The sequence below is a fragment of the Rattus norvegicus genome, chromosome 1 (assembly GCF_036323735.1).
Source record: "Rattus norvegicus strain BN/NHsdMcwi chromosome 1, GRCr8, whole genome shotgun sequence".
In the NCBI taxonomy this organism is placed as follows: Eukaryota; Metazoa; Chordata; class Mammalia; order Rodentia; family Muridae; genus Rattus; species Rattus norvegicus.
In genome coordinates this window covers 230,218,639-230,246,154 of record NC_086019.1, presented here as the reverse complement: position 1 = coordinate 230,246,154, position 27,516 = coordinate 230,218,639, and the positions used below count along the sequence as shown (strand labels likewise).

Here is a 27,516-nt window from a genome sequence, read left to right as displayed (position 1 = left end):
GCAAGTGCTTTACTCTCTGAGCCACCACCCAGCCATTTATATAGGTTTTGGTTTGGTTTGGTTTGGTGTAGCCATATACTTTTTTATTTCTCTTGGGAAATTTTCAAGAAGTGTGTTTATCTTTGATTATATTTTCTAAGACATTTGATAATTATAATAGTGATTGAGAAAGCATGGCTTGGAATTATTTTTAAAAGTCTTTCATAATAAATAATTTGAAAAGCTCTTCTGAAGAAGTCTTAGAGGTGTTAGATTTAGATATTTATAGGAACTTTTACATTGTGGAATATGAAAACTACAGATGTGATTAGTTTAAGACAAAAGGAAGTACTCTAATTTTAAACTATTCTCCTAATGGAGTGTAGGTCAAGGACATGAGCTGACTTAATCGAGGAAGACAGCCTCAAGGCTTGAGAGTGGTGGAAATGAGAGGAATTTGAATGTGTTAAAATTTGAATGTGTTAATGGTAAAAGTCTTGGCTGCCATTTTTGTGATGACTATAAAGTTAAAATGAGACCAGTTTTTCAGGGTGCCTTACATTATTTCAGTTTTTTAGATACAGCAGAAATATGCTTAGAATTAAGTTTATTCTTTCCCAGTGTGGCATGAGTTAAGGATCAGTGGGTCTTAGCAAGGGAGTGAATGACTGGCATGTTATGGAATATAGTTGACTAAAGAAATAAAGGAAAAAGTGGATTGAGATGATAGAAAGTAGGTCAGTAGACTACAGCACCTGGTGGACTTTCTTAAGGAATAGGAAGAATTGAAATACCAGGCTGAGCAGAGTGGACAGAAGGAAGGAACTATCAAAGAATACGTTTGCAGAGAAACAGTTTCAGAAGCTGTATGATTTCTTTTGGTGATTTACATTGGTGATAGTAAAAGGAAAATATCTTGGAAGTTAAAGAAGAAAAGAAACACAGAGACCAAAAAGATTGATTTTCTGTGTTTAGATTGAAGTCACCTGACCACAGGCATAATGGTGGATTAAAGAAGACAGTAGTGAATCAGGTGCCAGAGTCATCGGTCTGTAAGTAGTGAAGGAGGACTTTGATGGAAGTAGGCAGTTCACAACAGGATGATGGGTAGCAAAGTCTCATCCCATGCTATTAAGAGAATCTGAAACAGTGCATTAAAAGAGGAAGTACACATTGCCAGGAGGGGACCTCTGCCCTTGGCTCTAAACCTAAATCAAAGGTTTATGGCCAGTCAGTACTGAAGAGAGCTCACTACAGAAGTATCTTCCAGAAATACCCATATTTCACCTAGAGTAACAAAATACATTCAGAGAGATCACGCAACACAAGAGCAGTGTCTAGCACAACCTGGGGAGGTGAGGTTTTAAATGTGCTCAAGTTGAGCATCAGTACCAGTGATGGTGGGACTGGGGGGACTGTTGGTGATAGTGATAGTCTGCTGGATGAGGGTCGCAAATGTGTCAGAGGTGAGAGCATGGAGTCAGGAACTGAGGGGTCATTGATGGGTTTCTGTTTTTTAAAGTCCAAGGTAAAGACCATCTTTTGGCAATCTTTTTTGTTAATCCACTGAATTTTCTTTCTTTTCTTTTGTAATACTATGATTGCTGGAAGTACAAAGTACTTGTCTGATCTGTCTCTTTCTCTGTGGACTTGGACGTTCTCATGTGTTTGGTGCCAGCTTGTTCTCATACTCTGACCTGCTGCTCACTCTCCTGAATGGTTTTGTGGGTTTCATGGATGAGCATTGATTTCTTGTCTATTTCTTTAATATTCTCTCTCTCTCTCTCTTCCTCTCTCTCTCTCTTTCTCTCTCTCTCTCTCTCTCTCTCTCTCTCTCTCTCTCTCTCTGTGTTTGTATATACATAAAAATTCTGTTAATTTTATTTTCTCTGTGTTTGATATAGAAGACAGGATTTGACATATATTTAATTTCTGGATAGTGCCAAATTTGAATTTGAAAGAAATTTCTAACAATAGAGAATTAAAATGTGGTGCAAAATTTAAATTTTCAGAAAGAAATTCCATACAATAGGGAACTAAAATGTGGAGCTTTCATATGACAAAATATGATACTGGTGTACAATTTTTTTTTTGCAAGAATATATGGGGGACGGTAGTAACAATGTCAGTGAAGCTTGAGTGGTCCCATTTAATAAAAGTGTTTTATAAATAAGATGAAAGTAGGCATTGAAGAAGTGTAAAGTTTAAAGACATTCCGCTATAAGTTATTTTTATTTGTTCTAAGTATTTTTCATATTCTTGATCAATTTATTATCATTTGTAATGGAAAAGAAAAAATATGACTTAACAATAAAACTGACTAGCAGCATATGCATTGTGCTAACTTAATACAACATTAAAGTTATAAAAGCAAATTAAATATATATATATGTGTGTGTATCTTTTTTTTTTTTTAGGTTTATTTTTTAATGTATATGGGTTTTCTTGCCTTTGTATACCATATATGTTCCTAATGGTTCAGAGACCTAGAAGAGGGCCCTGGATTCCCCTGAGATTGTTACAAATGGTTGTGAATTGCCATGTGGGTGCTAGGAATCAAACCCTGGTCCTTCAAAAGCGCTCTTAACCACTGAGTCATTCCTCCAGTAACCTGTCCGTGTATGTCTTAAAGAAAACAATGTTTTTGATAAACTATGATTTTGATTAAATTCTGTTGACAACAGGTAGCCAGCTAATATATTTTATTTTTAAAATAATTTATTCTGGATTAGAAGTCAAAAGTTTAAATATAAACTTTCAGTGTTAACCTGAAGTGTTGGTAGAAAATAATTTGTTTAAGTTTAAATTTTGGCCGTATGGTATATATTTTTTGTAATTATTTCTGCATCTGACTGTGCCTTACATGTTTTTGTTTGCCAAGCATTTTAACTAACCATATGTTAAGTTGCTGTTTAGTACTTTTGATATACTTAGGAATGAATAAAATTACTGGTAGTTGACTGGGTAGTAATCTGCTAATATACCTCTTAAAGAGAGGAGTGCTCATGGGACGCCTGCATTCATACGTGCGTGGGTATGTGTGTTTGTGTGTGTGTGCGTGTAAGGTTCTGATGTATGTGATGATTCTTACGGCCCAGCTCCAGGTTTTCCGTGTGCTAGATTAGTCAGCTCTTCCAGTGAGCAGCATGCCCTTGTCCTAGGCAACTTAAAACCCAGATAGACTGGAAGAAAACAAGTGCTAACCTACGTTTGCTTTGTTAGATTAAGGAACTTCAGCAAGCATTAACAGTCAAGCAGAATGAGGAGCAGGACCGGCAGAAGAGAATAAGTAACACCCGCAAGATGATAGAAGACTTGCAGAATGAGCTCAGGACTGCAGAAAACTGCGAGAACCTTCAGCCTCAGATTGATGCCATCACAAATGATCTAAGGCGTGTTCAAGAGGAGAAGGCATTATGTGAAGGCGAGATCATTGATAAACAGAGAGAAAAGGAAATGCTGGAGAAGCAGAAACGGAGTAAGTTTCCTGGGGCAAAAAATAGTGAAATGGGGACTTGCTTAATTCCTCTGACTTTCACCCCCTCATACTGATTTACCTTTGATCCATTTTAATCTGTTTATCTGAGTGCTGCATACACACAGTTGAAAGACCCACTCTTACGTCCTAACAGTGTTAGTAGTGCTGGTATTTGTTATTCTAATAGTTACTGGTATTGAGTAAACATCTTCCTGCTTAGGAACTGCTAATACAGTATGCCACCTTTGCTTTCGGTTGTCATATCTAAAGTTAGATTGAGGAACATGATTGTACTTCTTAGCAATTAGACTTCTAAACTTATTTACAACCAGGTACATTATAATTGAGTTGCCTTTTAAAGGTTTAATTTGCCTTTTTAAGAAAATGCCATCTGTTGTAGTGTATCTTTAAAGTAAAAACAAGTTTTTATGATTTATGTAGCAGGGTATACATTCACCACTAGACACACATGGAGGTCATACAATCTTTTGGAGTTGGTTTTGTCTTCTTAGCCACTGTGGGATCTGAGGATCAACCTTAGGTTAGAAGGCTTGTGGAATAAGCACTCTCATCCCCTAAGCTGCCTCCTCACGAGTCTAACATCTTCTTAAATTTGGAAAGAGAAAAATTCAACTATTTTTTTTAATTCTGCATCTTGCTGTTCTGCTTCCGTCTAACCAGATCGCTTCCAAGGCCTTCTCTATGTCGGCATCTGGGACCTGTCTCATTCTTCTCCTTCACTGACTAAATCTATTCCTGGACTCCGTTATCTCCTCCACCCACCTTCTCTTTATTTTTCTTAGATTTGTAGATAACTTTTTTTTTTTTTTTGCAAACCTTTTTTTTTTCCCCAGAGCTGGGGACCGAACCCAGGGCCTTGTGCTTGCTAGGCAAGCGCTTTACCACTGAGCTAAATCCCCAACCCCTGTAGATAACTTTTTAAGAAGAAATATTGAAGATTAATTTCAGTGTTTTTGTATTACTTAAGAACATTTTAAATTTAGTATCTCTCTTTATTGATTTTGTAATAAATTCACTTCCACATCAAAGTGATTATTCTCTGAAGAAGACAAAACACTCGTGCCCCTTGCCACTGTCTTCTTTTTTTCTATTTCCAGGTGTCCTGCTTTTCAGTAGCTTCAGGACACTTTTTATCTGAGGTGCTAAGTAATTTTAGAAAGACTTTGAAATGTTTGTCCTGAGTGATATTTATAACCCTTATATTTAAGATATTCTGTATTGTTTACAAGTTTTATACAAATGCTTTCATAGAAGTGATACTTCTCTTTCCATTTACAGGTGTGAGTGATCATATCACACGTTTTGACAATCTTATGAATCAGAAGGAAGATAAGCTGAGACAGAGGTACCGGGATACGTACGATGCAGTCTTGTGGCTGAGAAATAACAGAGACAGGTTTAAACAAAGAGTCTGTGAGCCCATAATGCTCACGGTAAGAAATTTTATTCATTTTGTAACATCCGTTAGTTTTTATATTAGGGTTATTGTAAATTTTTTTTTTTGGTATAAGAAACCTTATTCTTGTTAAGACCTTGGTTTTCTTCATTGCATTTGTAATCACCATGGGGTTGAATCCATAGATAAGCTTTCTGAAGTGCGCTTGAGCTATTGTGGTTTATAAACTGATTTTTTTTCTAGAAAGCAGTTGAAAACTAGGGGACCAGAGAGATGATTCACTCTATGCAGTACTGCCATGCAACCATGAAAACCTTAGGTTAGTTATCAAAACTTACATAAAGTGAGGGGGAAAGATGGTGAGGAGGCAGACAGGATCTCTGGCCAACCGGTATAGCTTAATTTACAGCTCCAGATTCAGTGATACCCTCTCTCAAACCAGATAAATTGGAGTCAGATTAAGGGAAGCACCTGACATCAGCCTTTGGCATACTTATACATAAATACACACACACAGGTATACATGCCCTATAAAAAGATAGGAAACTGGATATTTTCTAACTAAGACCATATATAAAATAAGGTTGCTTGACTAGGTTTTAGGTTATAGTATTAGATTAAAAACTACGTAAGAAGTGGTAAACTGCTATAAAAATGTTAATAAGGGATGCTTGACAAGATAAGCAAGAAAATTATCTATATTAAAAGATCACTCTGAGGATTTTGTGAATGAAGCAAGTAATTAATATAAAATAATTGATAGACTGGGTCATCAAAAAGCTATAGCAATTTAGTGAAGTTTGGTCATGAATTTAATGGGATAATTTCTATCAAACTCTCAGGTGATTAGTTTGGCTTTATAAAGGGATATAAGAATAAGGAAACACATTTCGTTTTTCAACATTTATTTATTTTGAGTGCTCTAACTGCATGTACACCTGCAGACCAGAAGAGGGCATCAGATCTCATTACAGATGGTTGTGAGCCACCATGTGCTTGTCAGGAATTGAACTCAGGACTTCTGGAAGAGCAGCTGGTGCTCCTAACTGCTGAGCCATCTGTCCAGCCCCAGAAAACACTTAATAGTGATATACTAGATACAAATACACAAGATTAGAATTCCCCAAATAACCTAAGAATTGTTTTAACTAGATATTTTTTCTTTGGTAATAATAGATCTTTGTAGAAGTCATGACAAGGTCTATTTTCTCTTAACATTTACTTTATTAATAATAGCATCGATTTAGCTCTTATTACATGTTAATATTAGTAAGATTCATATTTGTAGTATTTCTTTTCTTCACAGTTATATGTGCCTATAATCTCAGTTCTCGAGCAGCTAAGACAAGAGGATTAAGAGTTTGATGCTGTAACCTCGGCTACATAACAAGTTACATTCTAGCCTGGATAACATAGTAGAACCCTGTCCTCTAAAACTGAACAGAAACAACATCAAAGAGAACCTTTTGTTCCAAAATTAAGAGGAGAATTTATATTTAGTATATTCACGTTGTTTTGATCTAATAAGGACTGAAAAAAAATCCTTGCTATAAGTTATACTGCAAATAAAGTATTTGCTCATTTAAAAAAAAAACCAACAACCTCAGTAATAGTTCAGAACTTAATCAGGTTTGCCATCTCATTGTCTAACTGGCCCATCACCAGGTCATATCACTAGCTAGCGTATATTTATACCTGGGAATTTAAAACAAGTTGCACTCTACTTCCTTCCAGTCAGTTTTCACCTTCTAACTTCTCCTTCCATCCAGATCTTTATGTATATTTACCTAACCCTTCAGTTATACTTGAAAATGAATCCCTAGCTTGTCAAAGTTCCAGTTCCATCATTTATTTCTAACAACTCCAGTCTAGAACTGGAAAGTGTAGAAAAGAGTTATAGATATTATTTTTAATTATCATAGAATATTTATAATCACAATTATACCTTATATTAACATAATTAATGTGCATAAGGAAGAAAATTTATAAAGATATTGGTATGTAAGATAAATCACCTCTTATTTTCATAGTGGAATATAGTACAACCATTTATACTGTTGTGGAGTCTGAGGTGATAATTCATTTGGTAAAGTGCTTGCAGAAACTGAATTTGATCCCCCAGAGCCCGGTGCAAAAGCAGCCATGGGGGTGTGCTTACAATCCTAGCAGTAGGGGAGTGGAAGCAGTGCGATGTCTGGGGTTCTCTGCTAGCCACTCTAGTTTTCTTAGTGAGTACCAGGCCAACAGGAGATCTTGTTTCGAAAAGAAGATGGGGAGAGACCCAACCGCCTGGTCAGGTGGGCACTCCTGAGGCTGCAGAGCGGAAGAGACCACCAACACTGCTCAGCCCTGCCCACATCCCTGGCCCAAGAGGAAACTGTATAAGGCCTCTGGGCTCCCGTGGGGGAGGGCCCAGGAGCGGCAGGACCCCTGCCACAGACACCGCCGGACCCTGAAGGAAACAGACCGGATAAACAGTTCTCTGCACCCAAATCCCGTGGGAGGGAGAGCTAAACCTTCAGAGAGGCAGACAGGCCTGGGAAACCAGAAGAGACTGCTCCCTGCACACACATCTCGGACGCCAGAGGAAAAAGCCAAAGACCATCTGGAACCCTGGTGCACTGAAGCTCCCGGAAGGGGCGGCACAGGTCTTCCTGGTTGCTGCCGCTGCAGAGAGCCCCTGGGCAGCACCCCACGAGTGAACTTGAGCCTCGAGACCACAGGTAAGACCAAATTTTCTGCTGCAAGAAAGCTGCCTGGTGAACTCAAGACACAGGCCCACAGGAACAGCTGAAGACCTGTAGAGAGGAAAAACTACAGGCCCGAAAGCAGAACACTCTGTCCCCATAACTGGCTGAAAGAAAACAGGAAAACAGTTCTACAGCACTCCTGACACACAGGCTTATAGGACAGTCTAGCCACTGTCAGAAATAGCAGAACAAAGTAACACTAGAGATAATCTGATGGCGAGAGGCAAGCGCAGGAACCCAAGCAACAGAAACCAAGACTACATGCCATCATCGGAGCCCAATTCTCCCACCAAAACAAACATGGAATATCCAAACACACCAGAAAAGCAAGATCTAGTTTCAAAATCATATTTGATCATGATGCTGGAGGACTTCAGGAAAGACCTGAACACACTTAGGGAAGCACAGGAAAACATTAATAAACAAGTAAAAGCCTACAGAGAGGAATCGCAAAAATCCCTGAAAGAATTCCAGGAAAACACAATCAAACAGTTGAAGGAATTAAAAATGGAAATAGAAGCAATCAAGAAAGAACACATGGAAACAACCCTGGATATAGAAAACCAAAAGAAGAGACAAGGAGCTGTAGATACAAGCTTCACCAACAGAATACAAGAGATGGAAGAGAGAATCTCAGGAGCAGAAGATTCCATAGAAATCATTGACTCAACTGTCAAAGATAATGTAAAGCGGAAAAAGCTACTGGTCCAAAACATACAGGAAATCCAGGACTCAATGAGAAGATCAAACCTAAGGATAATAGGTATAGAAGAGAGTGAAGACTCCCAGCTCAAAGGACCAGTAAATATCTTCAACAAAATCATAGAAGAAAACTTCCCTAACCTAAAAAAAGAGATACCCATAGACATACAGGAAGCCTACAGAACTCCAAATAGATTGGACCAGAAAAGAAACACCTCCCGTCACATAATTGTCAAAACACCAAACGCACAAAATAAAGAAAGAATATTAAAAGCAGTAAGGGAAAAAGGTCAAGTAACATATAAAGGGAGACCTATCAGAATCACACCAGACTTCTCGCCAGAAACTATGAAGGCCAGAAGATCCTGGACTGATGTTATACAGACCCTAAGAGAACACAAATGCCAGCCCAGATTACTGTATCCAGCAAAACTCTCAATTAACATTGATGGAGAAACCAAGATATTCCATGACAAAACCAAATTTACAAAATATCTTTCTACAAATCCAGCACTACAAAGGATAATAAATGGTAAAGCCCAACATAAAGAGGCAAGCTATACCCTAGAAGAAGCAAGAAACTAATCGTCTTGGCAACAAAACAAAGAGAATGAAAGCACACAAACATAACCTCACATCAAATATGAATATAACGGGAAGCAATAATCACTATTCCTTAATATCTCTCAATATCAATGGCCTCAACTCCCCAATAAAAAGACATAGATTAACAAACTGGATACGCAACGAGGACCCTGCATTCTGCTGCCTACAGGAAACACACCTCAGAGACAAAGACAGACACTACCTCAGAGTGAAAGGCTGGAAAACAACTTTCCAAGCAAATGGTCAGAAGAAGCAAGCTGGAGTAGCCATTCTAATATCAAATAAAATCAATTTCCAACTAAAAGTCATCAAAAAAGATAAGGAAGGACACTTCATATTCATCAAAGGAAAAATCAACCAAGATGAACTCTCAATCCTAAATATCTATGCCCCAAATACAAGGGCACCTACATATGTAAAAGAAACCTTACTAAAGCTCAAAACACACATTGCACCTCACACAATAATAGTGGGAGATTTCAACACCCCACTCTCATCAATGGACAGATCATGGAAACAGAAATTAAACAGTGATGTAGACAGACTAAGAGAAGTCATGAGCCAAATGGACTTAACGGATATTTATAGAACATTCTATCCTAAAGCAAAAGGATATACCTTCTTCTCAGCTCCTCATGGTACTTTCTCCAAAATTGACCATATAATTGGTCAAAAAACGGGCCTCAACAGGTACAGAAAGATAGAAATAATCCCATGCGTGCTATCGGACCACCACGGCCTAAAACTGGTCTTCAATAACAATAAGGGAAGAATGCCCACATATACGTGGAAATTGAACAATGCTCTACTCAATGATAACCTGGTCAAGGAAGAAATAAAGAAAGAAATTAAAAACTTTTTAGAATTTAATGAAAATGAAGATACAACATACTCAAACTTATGGGACACAATGAAAGCTGTGCTAAGAGGAAAACTCATAGCGCTGAGTGCCTGCAGAAAGAAACAGGAAAGAGCATATGTCAGCAGCTTGACAGCACACCTAAAAGCTCTAGAACAAAAAGAAGCAAATACACCCAGGAGGAGTAGAAGGCAGGAAATAATCAAACTCAGAGCTGAAATCAACCAAGTAGAAACAAAAAGGACCATAGAAAGAATCAACAGAACCAAAAGTTGGTTCTTTGAGAAAATCAACAAGATAGATAAACCCTTAGCCAGACTAACGAGAGGACACAGAGAGTGTGTCCAAATTAACAAAATCAGAAATGAAAAGGGAGACATAACTACAGATTCGGAGGAAATTCAAAAAATCATCAGATCTTACTATAAAAACCTATATTCAACAAAATTTGAAAATCTTCAGGAAATGGACAATTTCCTAGACAGATACCAGGTATCGAAGTTAAATCAGGAACAGATAAACCAGTTAAACAACCCCATAACTCCTAAGGAAATAGAAGCAGTCATTAAAGGTCTCCCAACCAAAAAGAGCCCAGGTCCAGACGGGTTTAGTGCAGAATTCTATCAAACCTTCATAGAAGACCTCATACCAATATTATCCAAACTATTCCACAAAATTGAAACAGATGGAGCCCTACCGAATTCCTTCTATGAAGCCACAATTACTCTTATACCTAAACCACACAAAGACACAACAAAGAAAGAGAACTTCAGACCAATTTCCCTTATGAATATCGACGCAAAAATACTCAATAAAATTCTGGCAAACCGAATTCAAGAGCACATCAAAACAATCATCCACCATGATCAAGTAGGCTTCATCCCAGGCATGCAGGGATGGTTTAATATACGGAAAACCATCAACGTGATCCATTATATAAACAAACTGAAAGAACAGAACCACATGATCATTTCATTAGATGCTGAGAAAGCATTTGACAAAATTCAACACCCCTTCATGATAAAAGTCCTGGAAAGAATAGGAATTCAAGGCCCATACCTAAACATAGTAAAAGCCATATACAGCAAACCAGTTGCTAACATTAAACTAAATGGAGAGAAACTCGAAGCAATCCCACTAAAATCAGGGACTAGACAAGGCTGCCCACTCTCTCCCTACTTATTCAATATAGTTCTTGAAGTTCTAGCCAGAGCAATCAGACAACAAAAGGAGATCAAAGGGATACAGATCGGAAAAGAAGAGGTCAAAATATCACTATTTGCAGATGACATGATAGTATATTTAAGTGATCCCAAAAGTTCCACCAGAGAACTACTAAAGCTGATAAACAACTTCAGCAAAGTGGCTGGGTATAAAATTAACTCAAATAAATCAGTTGCCTTCCTCTATACAAAAGAGAAACAAGCCGAGAAAGAAATTAGGGAAACGACACCCTTCATAATAGACCCAAATAATATAAAGTACCTCGGTGTGACTTTAACCAAGCAAGTAAAAGATCTGTACAATAAGAACTTCAAGACACTGAGGAAAGAAATTGAAGAAGACCTCAGAAGATGGAAAGATCTCCCATGCTCATGGATTGGCAGGATTAATATGGTAAAAATGGCCATTTTACCAAAAGCAATCTACAGATTCAGTGCAATCCCCATCAAAATACCAATCCAATTCTTCAAAGAGTTAGACAGAACAATTTGCAAATTCATCTGGAATAACAAAAAACCTAGGATAGCTAAAGCTATCCTCAACAATAAAAGGACTTCAGGGGGAATCACTATCCCTGAACTCAAGCAGTATTACAGAGCAATAGTGATAAAAACTGCATGGTATTGGTACAGAGACAGACAGATAGACCAATGGAATAGAATTGAAGACCCAGAAATGAACCCACACACCTATGGTCACTTGATTTTTGACAAAGGAGCCAAAACCATCCAATGGAAAAAAGATAGTATTTTCAGCAAATGGTGCTGGTTCAACTGGAGGGCAACATGTAGAAGAATGCAGATCGATCCATCCTTATCACCCTGTACAAAGCTTAAGTCCAAGTGGATCAAGGACCTCCACATCAAACCAGACACACTCAAACTAATAGAAGAAAAACTAGGGAAGCATCTGGAACACATGGGCACTGGAAAAAATTTCCTGAACAAAACACCAATGGCTTATGCTCTAAGATCAAGAATCGACAAATGGGATCTCATAAAACTGCAAAGCTTCTGTAAGGCAAAGGACACTGTGGTTAGGACAAAACGGCAACCAACAGATTGGGAAAAGATCTTTACCAATCCTACAACAGATAGAGGCCTTATTTCCAAAATATACAAAGAACTCAAGAAGTTAGACCGCAGGGAAACAAATAACCCTATTAAAAAATGGGGTTCAGAGCTAAACAAAGAATTCACAGCTGAGGAATGCCGAATGGCTGAGAAACACCTAAAGAAATGTTCAACATCTTTAGTCATAAGGGAAATGCAAATCAAAACAACCCTGAGATTTCACCTCACACCAGTGCGATTGGCTAAGATCAAAAACTCAGGTGACAGCAGATGCTGGCGAGGATGTGGAGAAAGAGGAACACTCCTCCATTGTTGGTGGGATTGCAGACTGGTAAAACCATTCTGGAAATCAGTCTGGAGGTTCCTCAGAAAATTGGACATTGAACTGCCTGAGGATCCAGCTATACCTCTCTTGGGCATATACCCAAAAGACGCCTCAACATATAAAAGAGACACGTGCTCCACTATGTTCATCGCAGCCTTATTTATAATAGCCAGAAGCTGGAAAGAACCCAGATGCCCTTCAACAGAGGAATGGATACAGAAAATGTGGTACATCTACACAATGGAATATTACTCAGCTATCAAAAACAACGAGTTTATGAAATTCGTAGGCAAATGGTTGGAACTGGAAAATATCATCCTGAGTGAGCTAACCCAATCACAGAAAGACATACATGGTATGCACTCATTGATAAGTGGCTATTAGCCCAAATGCTTGAATTACCCTAGATCCCTAGAACAAACGAAACTCAAGACGGATGATCAAAATGTGAATGCTTCACTCCTTCTTTAAATGAGGAAAAAGAATACCCTTGGCAGGGAAGGGAGAGGCAAAGATTAAAACAGAGACTGAAGGAACACCCATTCAGAGCCTGCCCCACATGTGGCCCATACATATACAGCCACCCAATTAGACAAGATGGATGAAGCAAAGAAGTGCAGACCGACAGGAGCCGGATGTAGATCGCTCCTGAGAGACACAGCCAGAATACAGCAAATATAGAGGCGAATGCCAGCAGCAAACCACTGAACTGAGAATAGGTCCCCTATTGAAGGAATCAGAGAAAGAACTGGAAGAGCTTGAAGGGGCTCGAGACCCCAAAAGTACAACAATGCCAAGCAACCAGAGCTTCCAGGGACTAAGCCACTACCTAAAGACTATACATGGACTGACCCTGGACTCTGACCCCATAGGTAGCAATGAATATCCTAGTAAGAGCACCAGTGGAAGGGGAAGCCCTGGGTCCTGCTAAGACTGAACCCACAGTGAACTAGTCTATGGGGGGAAGGCGGCAATGGGGGGAGGGTTGGGAGGGGAACACCCATAAGGAAGGGGAGGGGGGAGGGGGATGTTTGCCCGGAAACCGGGAAAGGGAATAACACTCGAAATGTATATAAGAAATACTCAAGTTAATAAAAAAAAAAAAAAAAAAAAAAAAAGAAAAGAAGATGGATGGCATCTGAGGGGCAAAGATAATTGTCCTCTGACTTCCACTGACATACGTATATGTGAACCTGCACATATAAATACACATACAAACAGAGCTATAGGTTAGGGCTATAAAGAAGAATGAGTAATATGTGACACTTAATGAACTATAAAACAGGTTAAATAGGGCATATAGAAATTTTTCATTTAAAAATTGTAAAACAGGGAATTACATTAACCGGGTGATCTGAAGATGTGTATGTCTACTGTACTTGCCAGTCTGTATCTTACCACTTTATAAAGGTGTAACTGTAAAATTCTTTGACAAATATTATTTCCATTGAATAACAGAAAGAACAGAGCAGTATTCTAAGAAACAGAAAGCTAAAGAACCAATATGTTACATTAATTTTACTTGAGGATATGTATTATGCCTTGGAAAAGAAAAGATAAATCATTCACTTTTAGAATGTCACAAGTTGGGTAATAACCAAAATAAATATTTGTGAGATTTCAAAAATGTAATGGCTATGTCATGAACTGTCTACACAAGATGAAGGCTTTTAGTGCTCAAATGGAAAGATATGTCTAATAAATTTCACCCTGGCAAAACATGAGATCCAAGTTCTATACTGGTTAATCCATAGCAACTTTTATCCATTCTGGAAGTTGAAGTGGACATCAGCTTACATTTTCTTTAGTTTGCACTTTTTACCATAAGGTAATTAAATGTGAAAAAAAGTGAAATGACAAACACCAGATGTTTGTAGTATATGTACTTGGATAATCATTTTATAGTGTTTGATGTCTGCATCCCCATTTTTCTACACTTAATATTTTCTAGAGAATAGTATTGGTCAGTGTTTGTATGACAACCCTTTTGTTTTTAAAGAACGTACTTTTTTATTGAGCTGTATTGGAAATTGACTCTAGGGTCTAATGCATAGTAAACAAGTGCTCTCCAACTGAGCCATGGAGAGACCAGAGTTCTAGTTAAAAATAGCATGGTTCACATGGTGGCTCACAACCATCTGTATTGGGATCCAATGCCCTCTTCTGGTGTGTCTGAGGAGAGCAACAGTGTACTCGCATCCATAAGATAAACAAATAAACCTTTAAAAAAAAAATAGCCTGGTTCATGGTATAGCATCCTATGTAAATACCTTGTCGTTCATCAAACTCTCCTGTAAAATCTAATAGGCAGTACTTTCTAGTGCCATTGTTAATGACAACTGTATGAGGGCTTTTCATTTTGCTTATTCGTGATAATAAAGACAGTATTCTTGAAAGAGTTCTCTTAACTATCTTAATATCTCCCATAGGATTACTATGGGAGTACTGTCTAATTAGTAAATATCTTTTAAACACATTAGTACAATTGTGTATGGTGGTACTTGCCTGTAATACCAGCACCTGTGAGGTTGATGTGGGGACAGCACAAGCCACTTAATGAGTTGAGGTACAATTTCATAGTAGAGAAACCCAAATATCCCAAATAAATTTATTTATGTTGGAGCGATGCAAACCTTTGACTTCTCAAAGGCTCTGATAGCTAATTTCCATGATAAGTTTTTCCATGAGTCTAAGGAAGGCTTTGTTATGGTTTTGTACCAAATAGAATAGGAAATTTATGTCAAGATTGAGAAAAATATGAAGTTTGGGGAAAATGAGAACTGTTTGTATTTGTATTCTGGTTACGTGATTTAACCAGAAGGATACTAAAGCTGTTCCTACGAAAATTTAAAGCTCATTGTAGAGCAGATCCTCATGCATATGGTTCTGAGTAGCAAACGGAATGTTTTGAAATTACTTAACAGTAAATTTATTCTAATTAAATAGAATCCAAGATATATGTGTATGCATTCTTAATAATCAGTGCATTTCAGGAAAACTAATTTCTTTTTTTATAGATTAATATGAAAGATAATAAAAATGCAAAATATGTTGAAAATCATATTTCATCAAATGACTTAAGAGCCTTTGTGTTTGAAAGTCAAGAAGATATGGAGATTTTCCTCAGAGAGGCAAGTACTAATCAGTAATACACTGTGACTGACCGGGCACCTTCTGATTGTCTCCTTTTTGGGTTTGTAGTTTCTGTGTGTTTTCTGAAATAATATCTTCTTTTTTATCATCAATACACTTACTCTTTTATGTTAAAAAACACAAAAGAAATTTTAGAATGTTAATCTGTCAATCACAAATGAAACTCCTCCATTCTACTGTCTAAGTGTTTTACCTTTTGCTCTGCGTGTGTGTGTGGGGGGGGGGGGTTGGGTTTGGATTTTTTGGTGGTGGTGTTACTGCTTTGGTTTAGTTTGGGTTCTTTTTGGAGTGGGGGTGGGTTTTTGGGTTCTTTGTTTTGTTTTGAGACCAAATTTTTTACTCACCAAGAACTCATCAGTTAGGGTAGAGAAGTCTGAAAGGTCTGCCCATCTCCACCTCCCCAGCACTAGAATTGCAAGTGTTCAGCTCTATCTCCCACCCCTTTATTTGTTCTATGGGGCTCACTCATGTTCTTGTGCTTACGAGGCCCACATTTTACCATAAACACTCTCCCCAGCCCAATGTATGTGTTACATATCTTTTGTTAAATGTTTGCTTTCTGGTCTCTTTAGTTTCTGTTGCTGTGAGATCATGACCTCAGCAACTCTTTTAAAGACATTTAACTGGGATTGGTCAGAGGTTTAGTCCATTATCATCATTGCAGAAAGCACAGTAGTACACAGGCAGGTACTGTGGTAGCTGAATGTTCTAAATCTGGATCAGCAAGCAGCAGAAAGAGAGTGACATTGGGTCTGGCTCGAGCATTTGAAACCTCCAAGCCTACCTCCAGTGACCTATTTCTCCAGCAAATCCATAACTACTGCAACAAGGCCATACTTGTAAAGCCATCCACTAAGCATTCAAATATCTGAGCCTATAGGGGCCAATCTTATTCCAACCATCCCACGGCCTTTAACTATTCAAAATGGAGTTCTAAAATTCACTTTGAATTGTTTATATATTAAGATTCAGTGAGAAGGTGTTCTGGTTTGTTTGTGAAGTAGTTCTTGCTTTGTATTTAGGCAGGCCTTGAACTCCAAAGATCCTCTTGCTTCAGCCTCTCCCGAAGTGTTTGGAACTACAGGCATGCATCACTGAGCCCCTCCAACTTTTGTTTCTCGTATATCTCAAAGTTAACTTCATTGAGTAATTTTTTTTCAAATTTTTGCTTAAAAAATTATGCAACAATAAAAGAAATAAAGGAAAAATTATACAGTATATTTTAATAATATTTATACTGTCCCCAGTTCTTCCCAAATCCTCTCCATCCAACTTCCTGTTCTCTCTTAGCAAACAAAAAGGGGCTGGACAAACGGGTAAAATAGAAGGAAAAAAATCAATAAGACCAAAAAAAAAAAAAAAAAGCCAGAAACAACTGATTTATCATTTCCTAGCAAGTACCAATTGCAAGTAGCTTCTTGGTTAGGGGTAGAACTTTATGCCGTTTTCCCTGTTCTCTGCTGGGATTTTGATTGGTTTGAGCCTGGGCAGGGCCCCTGTGCTGACACAGTCTTGGAGTTCATATGTGTATCAGTCAGTCCTCTGGGGTCTAGAAGACACTGTTTCCTTGGAGTCATTCATCACCTCTGGCTCTTAAAATCTTTCCATTCCTTCTCTGTGTCCATCCCTAAGCCTTGAGTCAGGGAGGAGTTTGTGATAAACTTTGGGCTAAGTGCTTCAACATCTGTCACTCTGCGCACATTGTCCTGTTTCTTTGTTAATTACCAAATACTGCAGGAGGCAGCATCTCTGACGAGGGCTGAGAGAACTCTGCTCTGTTGGTGTTTTCTTCTCTCCATCCACATTAATCTGTAATAGCGTCTCTTCCTTAACATGTAGCTTACTGGTTGGCTAGGCTGGCTAGCTGGTAAATTCTATGGATTCTGTGTCTCTGCCTACCCAGTGCTTTGGTTATAGATAGATACACGCTGCTCTACCCAGCTTTATGTGAATATTAGGGTTATGAACTCATGACAGGCACTTTATATACTGAATCATCTCTCTAGACTCTCCCATTCAGTGCCCCACCCCCAACCCCAAGGCTTCTATTGCGTTCTCATGGTTCACTGGAATTTTTCCATGCATTTATAGTTGAGTGATCAACCAAAGGTTGAAACAGGTTAAGTATTCTAAACCTTCTCACTCGACAGCATCCTGTTGAGAATTATTCTTTTATTTATATAGCCATTCTAGTCACTCCAAGTGCCATTCTCTGATTTTTTCTTCAAGCCACAGACTATATCTTTCTACCTAAATTTTCATTCCTGTATCTTTCCTGCTAGTTAAGGGGATGTTGTCCTCAGGTCATAAGTCACATTAACTCAGATCTTACTTAGTTCCATCCCTCAAATTTGTTGTACAGTTACTTTAAAAATGATTGTTTAAAACTTGGCTTAGAGTATATAATCATTATTTGCAGATAGGTAAACCCCATACAAGATAATATACTATTAATGAAAGTATAGCTCTGCCATCTGCATATTTTTTCTAGGCAATCCTATTTCATCTGAAAATTCAGTGCATATTTCTGAAAGATAAGGATTTTGGTTAGGTGTAGAGGCACATGCCTATATTCCCAGCCCTTGACAGGCTGAAGCAGAAGATTGTAGGTTTGAGGCCAACCTGGGGTACATAGTGAATTCCCGTCCACAGACTAAGTCAGACTGTCTCTCAAGTAGCAAAACCAAAAGCAGAGAAACCCATAAGGTAGAAAATCTCATGTTGACTTTAGGGTGAGTAATGTTAAAAGAGAGAAATAAAAAATAATTCATTGTTTAAATTTCTGATCACCCTAGCAATTCCAGTGGCAATATGGTTATTTTAAAAATTATTTCAGTTAAACACATAGTAATTCATGTTGTCTTCTCTTCTGTGCTCAGGTTCGTGACAATAAGAAGTTGAGAGTAAATGCTGTTATTGCTCCCAAGATTTCATATGCAGACAAAGCACCTTCACGATCTCTGAATGAGTTAAAGTAAGCTGAAAGTATTATTGGAACCAATTGGAATACTGAATAATCTTAAGTAACTTTTAATTCTCTCTCAAATAATATGTTTGTTATAAGCTGTATTGTCTGTCTTTGGAGTTCTGCTGAAGTCTAACACTGGAAAATGTTGAAGCTTAGGAATGTGTCAGGTAGCATGTTCATGTTTCATAAAGAAGATCTTTCAAATTGTGGAACAGTATTGGATTAGTTAGAGAGATCTTTTACTAAAGGTAAAAGGGATAAGTTAGCCTTAGAAATAGGAAGTAGTGACTTGTTTTCTACAGCCAAAATAATTTCTGTGAATGACTAAATGTAAAGAAATGCAGTTTTATACAATTATGTGTAAATATTTGGTCGTTGGATTTAATTAGGTATTCAAATATAAAAAATAGGAACAACAAAAGATAGTTTGTAAAAAAAAAAAGTTTGCACTTATAAAAAAAAGGCTTAGGCTTAACAGCAAGGAAGAAAATAGTACCACTGGTTTTTTTGTTTGTTTGTTTGTTTTTAATGTAAAAAGCCCTTTTCTTCTATCATTGCTAAAGTGTGTCTTAAGTCACCTTTCTTCTTTGTTTCTTTGTTCATTTTTGGAGGGGGTGTTGTTTTGAGACAGGTCCCTACTATATAGCTCTATCTGTCCTAGAACTCAATATGTAGACCACACTGGCCTTGAACTTACAGAGATCCACCTGCCTCTGCCTCCCCAGTGCTGAGATTAAAGGTGTGTGTCACCACGGCCAGCTCAGTTATTTGTCTATTGCTGTGAAGAGACACCATGACAAAGGCAACTTATAAAAGAAAGGGTTTAATTAGAGGCTTGCTTTCACTTCAGAGGATTAGTGGAGTCCGAGGCTGTCATGGTGGGGAACATGGCACCTGGCAGGGAGGTGCAGCACTGGAGCAGTAGCTCAGAGCTTGTATCTGATCCACTGGCCCAGGGTAGAGAGAAACTGAGCCTGGTATGGGCTTTTAAAACCTGAAAACCTACCGCCAAGGATACCTCCTCCATTAAGGCTGTTCCTCCTAATCCTTCCTGAACAGTTCAGCCAACTGGGGACCAAGTAGTCAAACATAGCCCCTGGAAACTGCTCTTATTCAAATCCCCATACTATGTATTTTACTTACTGCTTGTCTTTTTCTTTCTTTCTTTCTTTCTTTCTTTCTTTCTTTCTTTCTTTCTTTCTTTCTTTCTTTGTGTGTGTGTGTGTGTGTGTGTGTGTGTGTATGTGTGTGTGTTGGTGTTGGGGAAAGGAAAAAAATCTCCTACTGTCCTGGAATTTACCAAGTGGGGCAGACTGTGTTGCTTAAGATCTCAGTGATCGGGGCTGGGGATTTAGCTCAGTGGTAGAGCGCTTACCTAGGAAGCGCAAGGCCCTGGGTTCGGTCCCCAGCTCTGAAAAAAAAAAAAAAAAAAAAGAACCAAAGATCTCAGTGATCTACTGTCCAACTCCCCATTAGGATTATAAACCAGTGCCACCTTGCCTGCAGTTTCGTGTGGGTTATAGGGTTTGAGCTCCAGTCCACTGCACCTACATGCTTTTGTTGTACTTACCAGGTAAGCATTTCATCTGCTGAACCATCTCTTTAAAAGAAAAACCAAATCAGCACTTTTCTTTTCAGACAGTATGGCTTTTTTTCATACCTTCGAGAGTTATTTGATGCACCCGATCCTGTGATGAGTTACCTTTGCTGCCAATATCATATTCATGAAGTTCCTGTGGGAACTGAAAGGACCCGAGAAAGAATTGAACGGGTAAGAATGTAAAGGTGTAGAAACTCTCTGTATGTTAAGTTGTGATATGTCGTAAAACTGTGACTATTAAATAATATTTTATAACAAAAGTGAGAAAGTTACCTAGAACAAGTTAATAAATACTTTTATTTTAGAGGAATTGAATAAAGCTAAAATCTGTAATGCCTGGCTGTTCTTAGGTGATTCTACTTCACTTGATAAAGTCTTGCATCCTAGATAGTCGTTCAAGTATAGAATACTATACTGGGATATAGGTCTATTCTGGTAAGTTTTTTACCTTCTTAAAGCCTTTGTGGAAGACTATCTCCATACACAAATGACCACTTTTCATCTTTTTTCTTTTAATTTAATTTTATTTTTAAGCAGATACATCCAGTAGTTTTTTTGCAAGCAGGGACAGACCAAATCTCTCTTAGAACCAGCCAGCTCTTTTAGGGTAGTGGGTGTGGGGGGGTTTTGGAGGGGGTTTGGGGGTAGTGTGTGTTTGTGTATGTGGATGTGTGAGTGTAAGTATGTGTGTTGTGAGTGTGTCGATGTGGGTGTGGATGTGTGTGTGCTCATGGGTATGGGTGAAGGTTTGGTTGTTTTGTCCTATGAGACAGAGCACCATGTTCCCAGGCTTCCTTGAACTTACTGTGTAGCTGAGCCTGGACTTGAATTTCTTTCTCTTCTTACTCAGCCTCTCTGATGCTAAGGTTACACTTGTTGCACTTGTGCAACAACACACCCAGCTTGGGCTAGTTGTTTGTTTTCCATACTAAGTTTACATTTTGATACTGTGTGTGAGCTAAGAATTAATTACAGACTTCCCCGTAGTTCATGATAGTGATCTCATTTTCTAATAACCACCATACAGATGTTCTGATGTCAGCATTTACGACTGTAAATTTACTTCACTAATAGACACAATGACATTTCTAACCAACTTATTTTGCAAAAAATAGTTACTCGTAAGCAGTTGCTTGTGCTTTTGGCTAAAAGTGATGTCATGCCAGGCAGTGGTTTATACACTTGTAATCCCAGCATTCTGGAGGCAGAGGCAGATGGATCTCTGAGTTCAAGGACAGCCTGGTCTACAGAGGGAGTTCTAGGACAGTCAGTGATGCACAGAGAAACCCTGTCTTGAAAGAAAAATTATGTATTAATATTGAGTGAATGAATGAGAAATTATATCGTTAGGAGATCAACATGCAGTATGTGAAAGTATACTTTTCAGCTGGGCATAATGGTACACGCCTTTAATCCCCCACACTCGGGAGACAAAAGCAGGCACATCTCTAAGTTCAAGACTAGCCTGGTCTACAGAGTGAATTCCAGGCCAACCAGGACTACACCATGCCTGGCAACATTTCAGGTCTTTAACAGAAGTTATTGGCTATTCTTTGGATTGTTTCCCCTTTTTTGAGGGAGGATACTTTTTGAGACATCTTAGCTCAGGCTATCCCCAGATGTACCATGCAGCCAAGAATGACCTTGAACTCCTAGTCCTCTTCTCCATGCCAACTGCTGAGATTCTAAGAGGGTGGCACTGCAGCTTCCTCCCATTCATGTTTGAAACTCTTTTGGTTCTGTTGTCTGTTGGCTCCCTTATCTTGAAAGGTCCTTTGCTAGGAATGCCTTCCCTTACTATTCTGTGTCAGTTCAATTCCCAGTTAAAACTTGTTTCATGAGAATTCTTTTTATTTCAAATTAACTCAAGATTTAGGATGCCAGCTTATACACTATTTATTTATTATGCTTAAAGGGTCTTACCTCTTTATTTAGGCTAGGAATTTCTCTAGTAAAAGAAGTATTAATAGTGTTGATTATGAAACTTCAGAGACTGGGGGATGGGGTGGGAATCACAACAGCCTATTGATAGTAGACAATCTGATCTAATGATGTTTAGAAGTGTTTAGAATGTTTTCATTTGTAAAACTCTTATATAAGTGAAGAAAAATGATTGAAGAGCCAAGGTCAAATTAAAAACTCTGAACTCCATGAAAAGTATTTTCATCTGGTATTGTAAACATGGAAAAAGTAAGTCTGAAGTTATGTACCTTTGAACAGTGCAGTGAAGGGGAGGAAAGCATGAACGGTTTAGCTGAGATAGAATAGTTCAGCACTGGTCACTTGTCCTTCCAAAACGTTTATACAAGGTACATGGACCACATTTTAAGAGATGTTGGATAGGTTGTATTAAGTGGGATATATTGTTCTTCTAGAATTCTCCTGGTTTTTGTTCTTAATTCTTTAGTCATTTAAAGCATAAATTATGTTTTTATTAAATGTTTATGAATTCCTGCTTTACATTACAGGTAATACAAGAAACTCGATTAAAACAGATTTATACAGCAGAAGAAAAGTATGTGTTAAAAACTTCTTTCTATTCCAATAAAGTTATCTCTAGTAATACATCTCTGAAAGTAGCCCAGTTCCTCACTGTCACTGTGGACCTAGAGCAAAGGAGACACTTGGAAGAACAGCTAAAGGTTGGTTCCCTTGACTTAGTTATGACAATGTCAAGACTTTGGAACTTTAAACAGTTTTGTTAACAATTTTTAATATTCCAAAGGAAATTAATAGAAAGCTGGAAGCAGTGGACTCAGGATTGGTAGCCTTGCGGGATACAAACAGGCATCTCGAGCTCAAAGACAATGAGCTAAGGCTGAAGAAGAAGGAGCTTCTTGAAAGAAAAACCAAGAAAAGACAACTGGAACAGAAAATTAGCTCCAAGCTGGCAAGGTACCTTGTAACTCTAGATGGGAGTTCAAAACCACGTGGCATGAGTGAGTGTCTACGAGTTCAGTTGTGGGACGTCAGCAGCAGTTTATAGTAATTTCTAAAGTTTTAGTATCAATGTTCAAACTGCAGTTGTGGTACAGTTCGTCCAGGTTTATAATACCAGGAGTGAAATGTCTCCTACTGAGCGGGCCTTAAGTCCAATCAGACAATTACTGATCTCCTCTAATATGAAAGTGCTACAGTTCCACTGTCGAGGCTATGTTGTTGAGCTGGTAAATATGACAGCATAGACTGCCAAGGGTATTCTTGTTCCTCTTTTAAAGAAGGAGTGAAGCATTCGCATTTTGATCATCCGTCTTGAGTTTCATTTGTTCTAGGCATCTAGGGTAATTCAAGCATTTGGGCTAATAGCCACTTATCAATGAGTGCATACCATGTGTGTTTTTCTGTGATTGGGTTACCTCACTCAGGATGATATTTTCCAGTTCCATCCATTTGCCTGTGAATTTCATAAAGTCATTGTTTTTGGTAGCTGAGTAATATTCCATTGTGTAGATGTACCACATTTTCTGTATCCATTCCTCTGTTGAAGGGCATCTGGGTTCTTTCCAGCTTCTGGCTATTAATAAATAAGGCTGCTATGAACACAGTGGAACATGTGTCTTTGTTATATATTGGGGCATCTTTTGGGTATATGCCCAAGAGAGGTATAGCTGGGTCCTCAGGTGGTTCAATGTCCAATTTTCTGAGGAACCTCCAAACTGATTTCCAGAATGGTTGTACCAGTCTGCAATCCCACCAACAATGGAGGAGTGTTCCTCTTTCTCCACATCCTCACCTGAGTTTTTGATCTTAGCCATTCTCACTGGTGTGAGGTGAAATCTCAGGGTTGTTTTGATTTGCATTTCCCTTATGACTAAAGATGTTGAACATTTCTTTAGGTGTTTCTCAGCTATTCGGCATTCCTCAGCTGTGAATTCTTTGTTTAGCTCTGGATCCCATTTGTCGATTCTTGATCTTAGAGCATAAGCCATTGGTGTTTCGTTCAGGAAATTTTCTCCAGTGCCCATGTGTTCGAGATGCTTCCCCAGTTTTTCTTCTACTAGTTTGAGTGTATCTGGTTTGATGTGGGGGTCCTTGATCCACTTGGACTTAAGCTTTGTACAGGGTGATAAGCATGGATCGATCTGCATTCTTCTACATGCTGACCTCCAGTTGAACCAGCACCATTTGCTGAAAATGCTATTTCATTTTTTTCATTGGATGGTTTTGGCTCCTTTGTCAAAAATCAAGTGACCATAGGTGTGTGGGTTCATTTCTGGGTCTTCAATTCTATTCCACTGGTCTATCTGTCTGTCTCTGTACCAATACCATGCAGTTTTTATCACTATTGCTCTGTAATACTGCTTGAGTTCAGGGATAGTGATTCCCCCAGAAGTCCTTTTATTGTTGAGGATAGTTTTAGCTATCCTGGGTTTTTTGTTATTCCAGATGAATTTACAAATTGTTCTGTCTAACTCTCTGAAGAAGTGGATTGGTATTTTAATGGGGACTGCATTGAATCTGTTAATCGCTTTTGGCAAAATGGGCATTTTTACTATATTAATCCTGCCAATGCATGAGCATGAGAGATCTTTCCATCTTTTGAGATCTTCTTCAATTTCTTTCTTCAGAGGCTTGAAGTTCTTATCATACAGATCTTTTACTTGCTTGGTTAAAGTCACACTGAGGTATTTTATATTATTTCGGACTATTATGAAGGGTGTCGTTTCCCTAATTCTTTCTCGGCTTGTTTCTCTTTTGTGTAGAGGAAGGCTACTGATTTATTTGAGTTAATTTTATACCCAGCCACTATGCTGAAGTTGTTTATCAGCTTTAGTAGTTCTCTGGTGGAACTTTTGGGATCACTTAAATATACTATCATATCATCTGCAAATAGTGATATTTTGACTTCTTCTTTTCCAATCTGTATCCCCTTGATCTCCTTTTGTTGTCTGATTGCTCTGGCTAGAACTTCAAGAACTATATTCAATAAGTAGGGAAGAGAGTGGGCAGCCTTGTCTAGTCCCTGATTTTAGTGGGATTGCTTCAAGTTTCTCTAGATGGAGGACATTTTCTAATCTACAGTGTACAGATGAAACTAAAGCTCCAAGGTATAACTTGCCAGTTCTGCTTTTTGAAGAGTAACAGTGGGGAAATCAAACTTCCTTTGTGACTCCATAGTCTGCATCAGCAACATTACTGACACTAGACTTTGCTGGTCATATAGGTCTACAATGTGTTTGGATCCTGACTGATTGTATTAGGAGGTGCTTAATCTAGGAACTAGTATTTATACTTCTGATTACCATCATTACTTAAGGCTTTGGACTTGGCCCTTGGTTTATTAGCTCTGATCTCTCCATCATTGCATGTGTCTGTCATACAGTATAAGGCTGATGGAACAGGATACTTGCAATCTGGAAGAGGAAGAACGAAAAGCAAGTACCAAAATAAAAGAAATAAATGTTCAAAAAGCAAAACTTGTTACTGAATTAACGGGCCTTGTAAAGGTAAGATATTTTTCTTAATTTTTGACTTTAAAAAAAAAACACTTGCTAAATACTAAAATTTAGTAATATTTGGAGGACTTTATGAGAAATAATCACTTTAAAGTGTTTTTCTGCTTTGGTGATAATAAGCAAGAGATTTTCTAATCAGTTTTAGCCTGTTTAGGTTTTAATGCTTACAGAGAATTTTAAAAGTTAACTCACTGGGCTAAATTATTTTCTTTCAAATGACCTAAATATTTAGGAAGTGACTTTTTTAAATAGTTTTAAAAAATAGTTTTATATTAACTGTTTGATGGAGATGTCAATCACAGGAAGATGTTAATTTTTCATGATTCATAATTTTGTTTTGAAGAAGAGAACTGTGGCATTTTTCATGGTTGTAAAACTTAGGCAAATTAGACAACATAAAAACAAAATCTTATGGCTTGTTTATTTCTAGATATGCACTTCTTTGCATATTCAAAAAGTTGATTTGATTCTTCAAAATACTACAGTGATCTCTGAGAAGAACAAGTTAGAAGCAGATTACATGGCGTCCTCCTCACAGCTGCGTGTCACAGAAGTAAGAGATTTTTCTCTTTTGTTTTAGGTCCAACCTCAAACCAGTTTAAAGTATACATCGCCTACTGTTATTTTCAGTATCCAGCTGTTGTATATTATGTATTTTCAAATTTAGAGGCCATCAAGGTAGCTCATTGAAGAAAGCACGTGCCACAAAATGGCAATGACCAAAATTTAATCTCTCAAACCTGGAAAAAGGCAGAAAGAGAAAGCTGACTGCATACAATTAGTGTGTCCACCTATGCTCTTGGGCACAATTATAATCTTTTTTTTTTTTTTTTTTTTTTTTTTTTTTTTTTTTTTGGAGCTGAGGACCGAACCCAGGGCCTTGCGCTTGCTAGGCAAGAGCTCTACCACAGAGCTAAATCCCCAGCCCCAATAATAATCATTATTAATAAAATAAAACTTAAATTATTTGTTAATGAGGAAGCAATACTTGAAGGATATAAGTGTAGGTAGATGAATAATCACTACAGTTCAGCCATAACTTTAGCATTTCGCAGTAAAAGATAAAATTGTGCAGAGGAAAGAAGTATTAAATAATATACAAACTTAATTCTAAAGATAAGTATCAAGGTGATGGTGACAGTTATTTTTTATTTTTGTTTTTGTTGTTAGTATATTAATCTCTAAATTACTTTCTCAAGAATAGAAGAACACTTGGTATTCTAAACATCCATTATATTAGGCCTGCGCAGTAATAAAACTAAACTTTGAGAAATCCCTATTGGTGTCTTAGAGTTCTGTTCTGATGTTAACCATATACAGTTAGTACCAAATTGAACAATTTGTAAGGACTATCCTAATGGACTGCTCTTTCTTAGTACACTGGCTTTTTAAGTTCAAGGATCCTAGGCCATATGTACTTTCGACCATCTTCTACAAAGCCCTGCTTTCCCATGACCCCTTCATGGTTAGTGAGTTACTAAAAAACCACAGACTTCTGAACAACACTGACTTTTCATAGAGACGCAGAACGATGTCTGAGAGACTCCTGAACTGTCTCTGTGCTCTCTCATGAGAAATCACAGTGTGTCACTCTCCTGAGAATTCTTTGTGTTTACCAGGCAGGAAGCTCCACCAGGCTGCAGGGGTTCTACTGAGTTTCTATTACATGAGCGTGATCACATCATTGGTCGTGTGTTGCACTCAGTATCCAGACCTCCTGTCTTAAGTTTAGGAAGTTGTGGTGCTATTATGTGATTCAAAACTTTCTACTTATAAGATTGGTTTTTCTGGTATTGCCCATGACTTCTTTACCCATTGCATTCTAACTCCTTCCCCCCCTTAAAATAAACTCAGGTGTGATCCAAGGAATTCTTGAATAAAAATAATCTCTTGGTATTGGTTTTCAAAGCTAATCATATTCTTCAT

General features: G+C 38.0%; 2 protein-coding genes across 6 annotated transcripts in view; one reads left to right on the top strand and one right to left on the bottom strand.

Annotated features, from left to right (window-relative positions):
• Positions 1–27,516, bottom strand: part of LOC120100003 (40S ribosomal protein S12-like) — a 673,396-nt gene that overhangs the window by 430,739 nt on the left and 215,141 nt on the right. The gene's annotated exons all lie outside the window — the stretch shown is intronic.
• Positions 1–27,516, top strand: part of Smc5 (structural maintenance of chromosomes 5) — a 69,784-nt gene that overhangs the window by 19,523 nt on the left and 22,745 nt on the right. For 3 of the 5 annotated variants that reach the window (XM_006231183.4, XM_006231184.4, XM_063287099.1), the window contains exons 9-17: positions 3,202–3,457; positions 4,757–4,911; positions 15,431–15,544; positions 18,446–18,540; positions 20,173–20,305; positions 22,603–22,776; positions 22,860–23,029; positions 25,458–25,581; positions 26,021–26,143. In XM_006231183.4, coding sequence (XP_006231245.1) covers positions 3,202–3,457; positions 4,757–4,911; positions 15,431–15,544; positions 18,446–18,540; positions 20,173–20,305; positions 22,603–22,776; positions 22,860–23,029; positions 25,458–25,581; positions 26,021–26,143 — 1,344 coding nt within the window. Of the gene's footprint in view, positions 1–3,201; positions 3,458–4,756; positions 4,912–15,430; positions 15,545–18,445; positions 18,541–20,172; positions 20,306–22,602; positions 22,777–22,859; positions 23,030–25,457; positions 25,582–26,020; positions 26,144–27,516 lie in introns of those variants that run through there. The other 2 variants (NM_001106357.2, XM_039108980.2) reach the window with 2 other exon arrangements.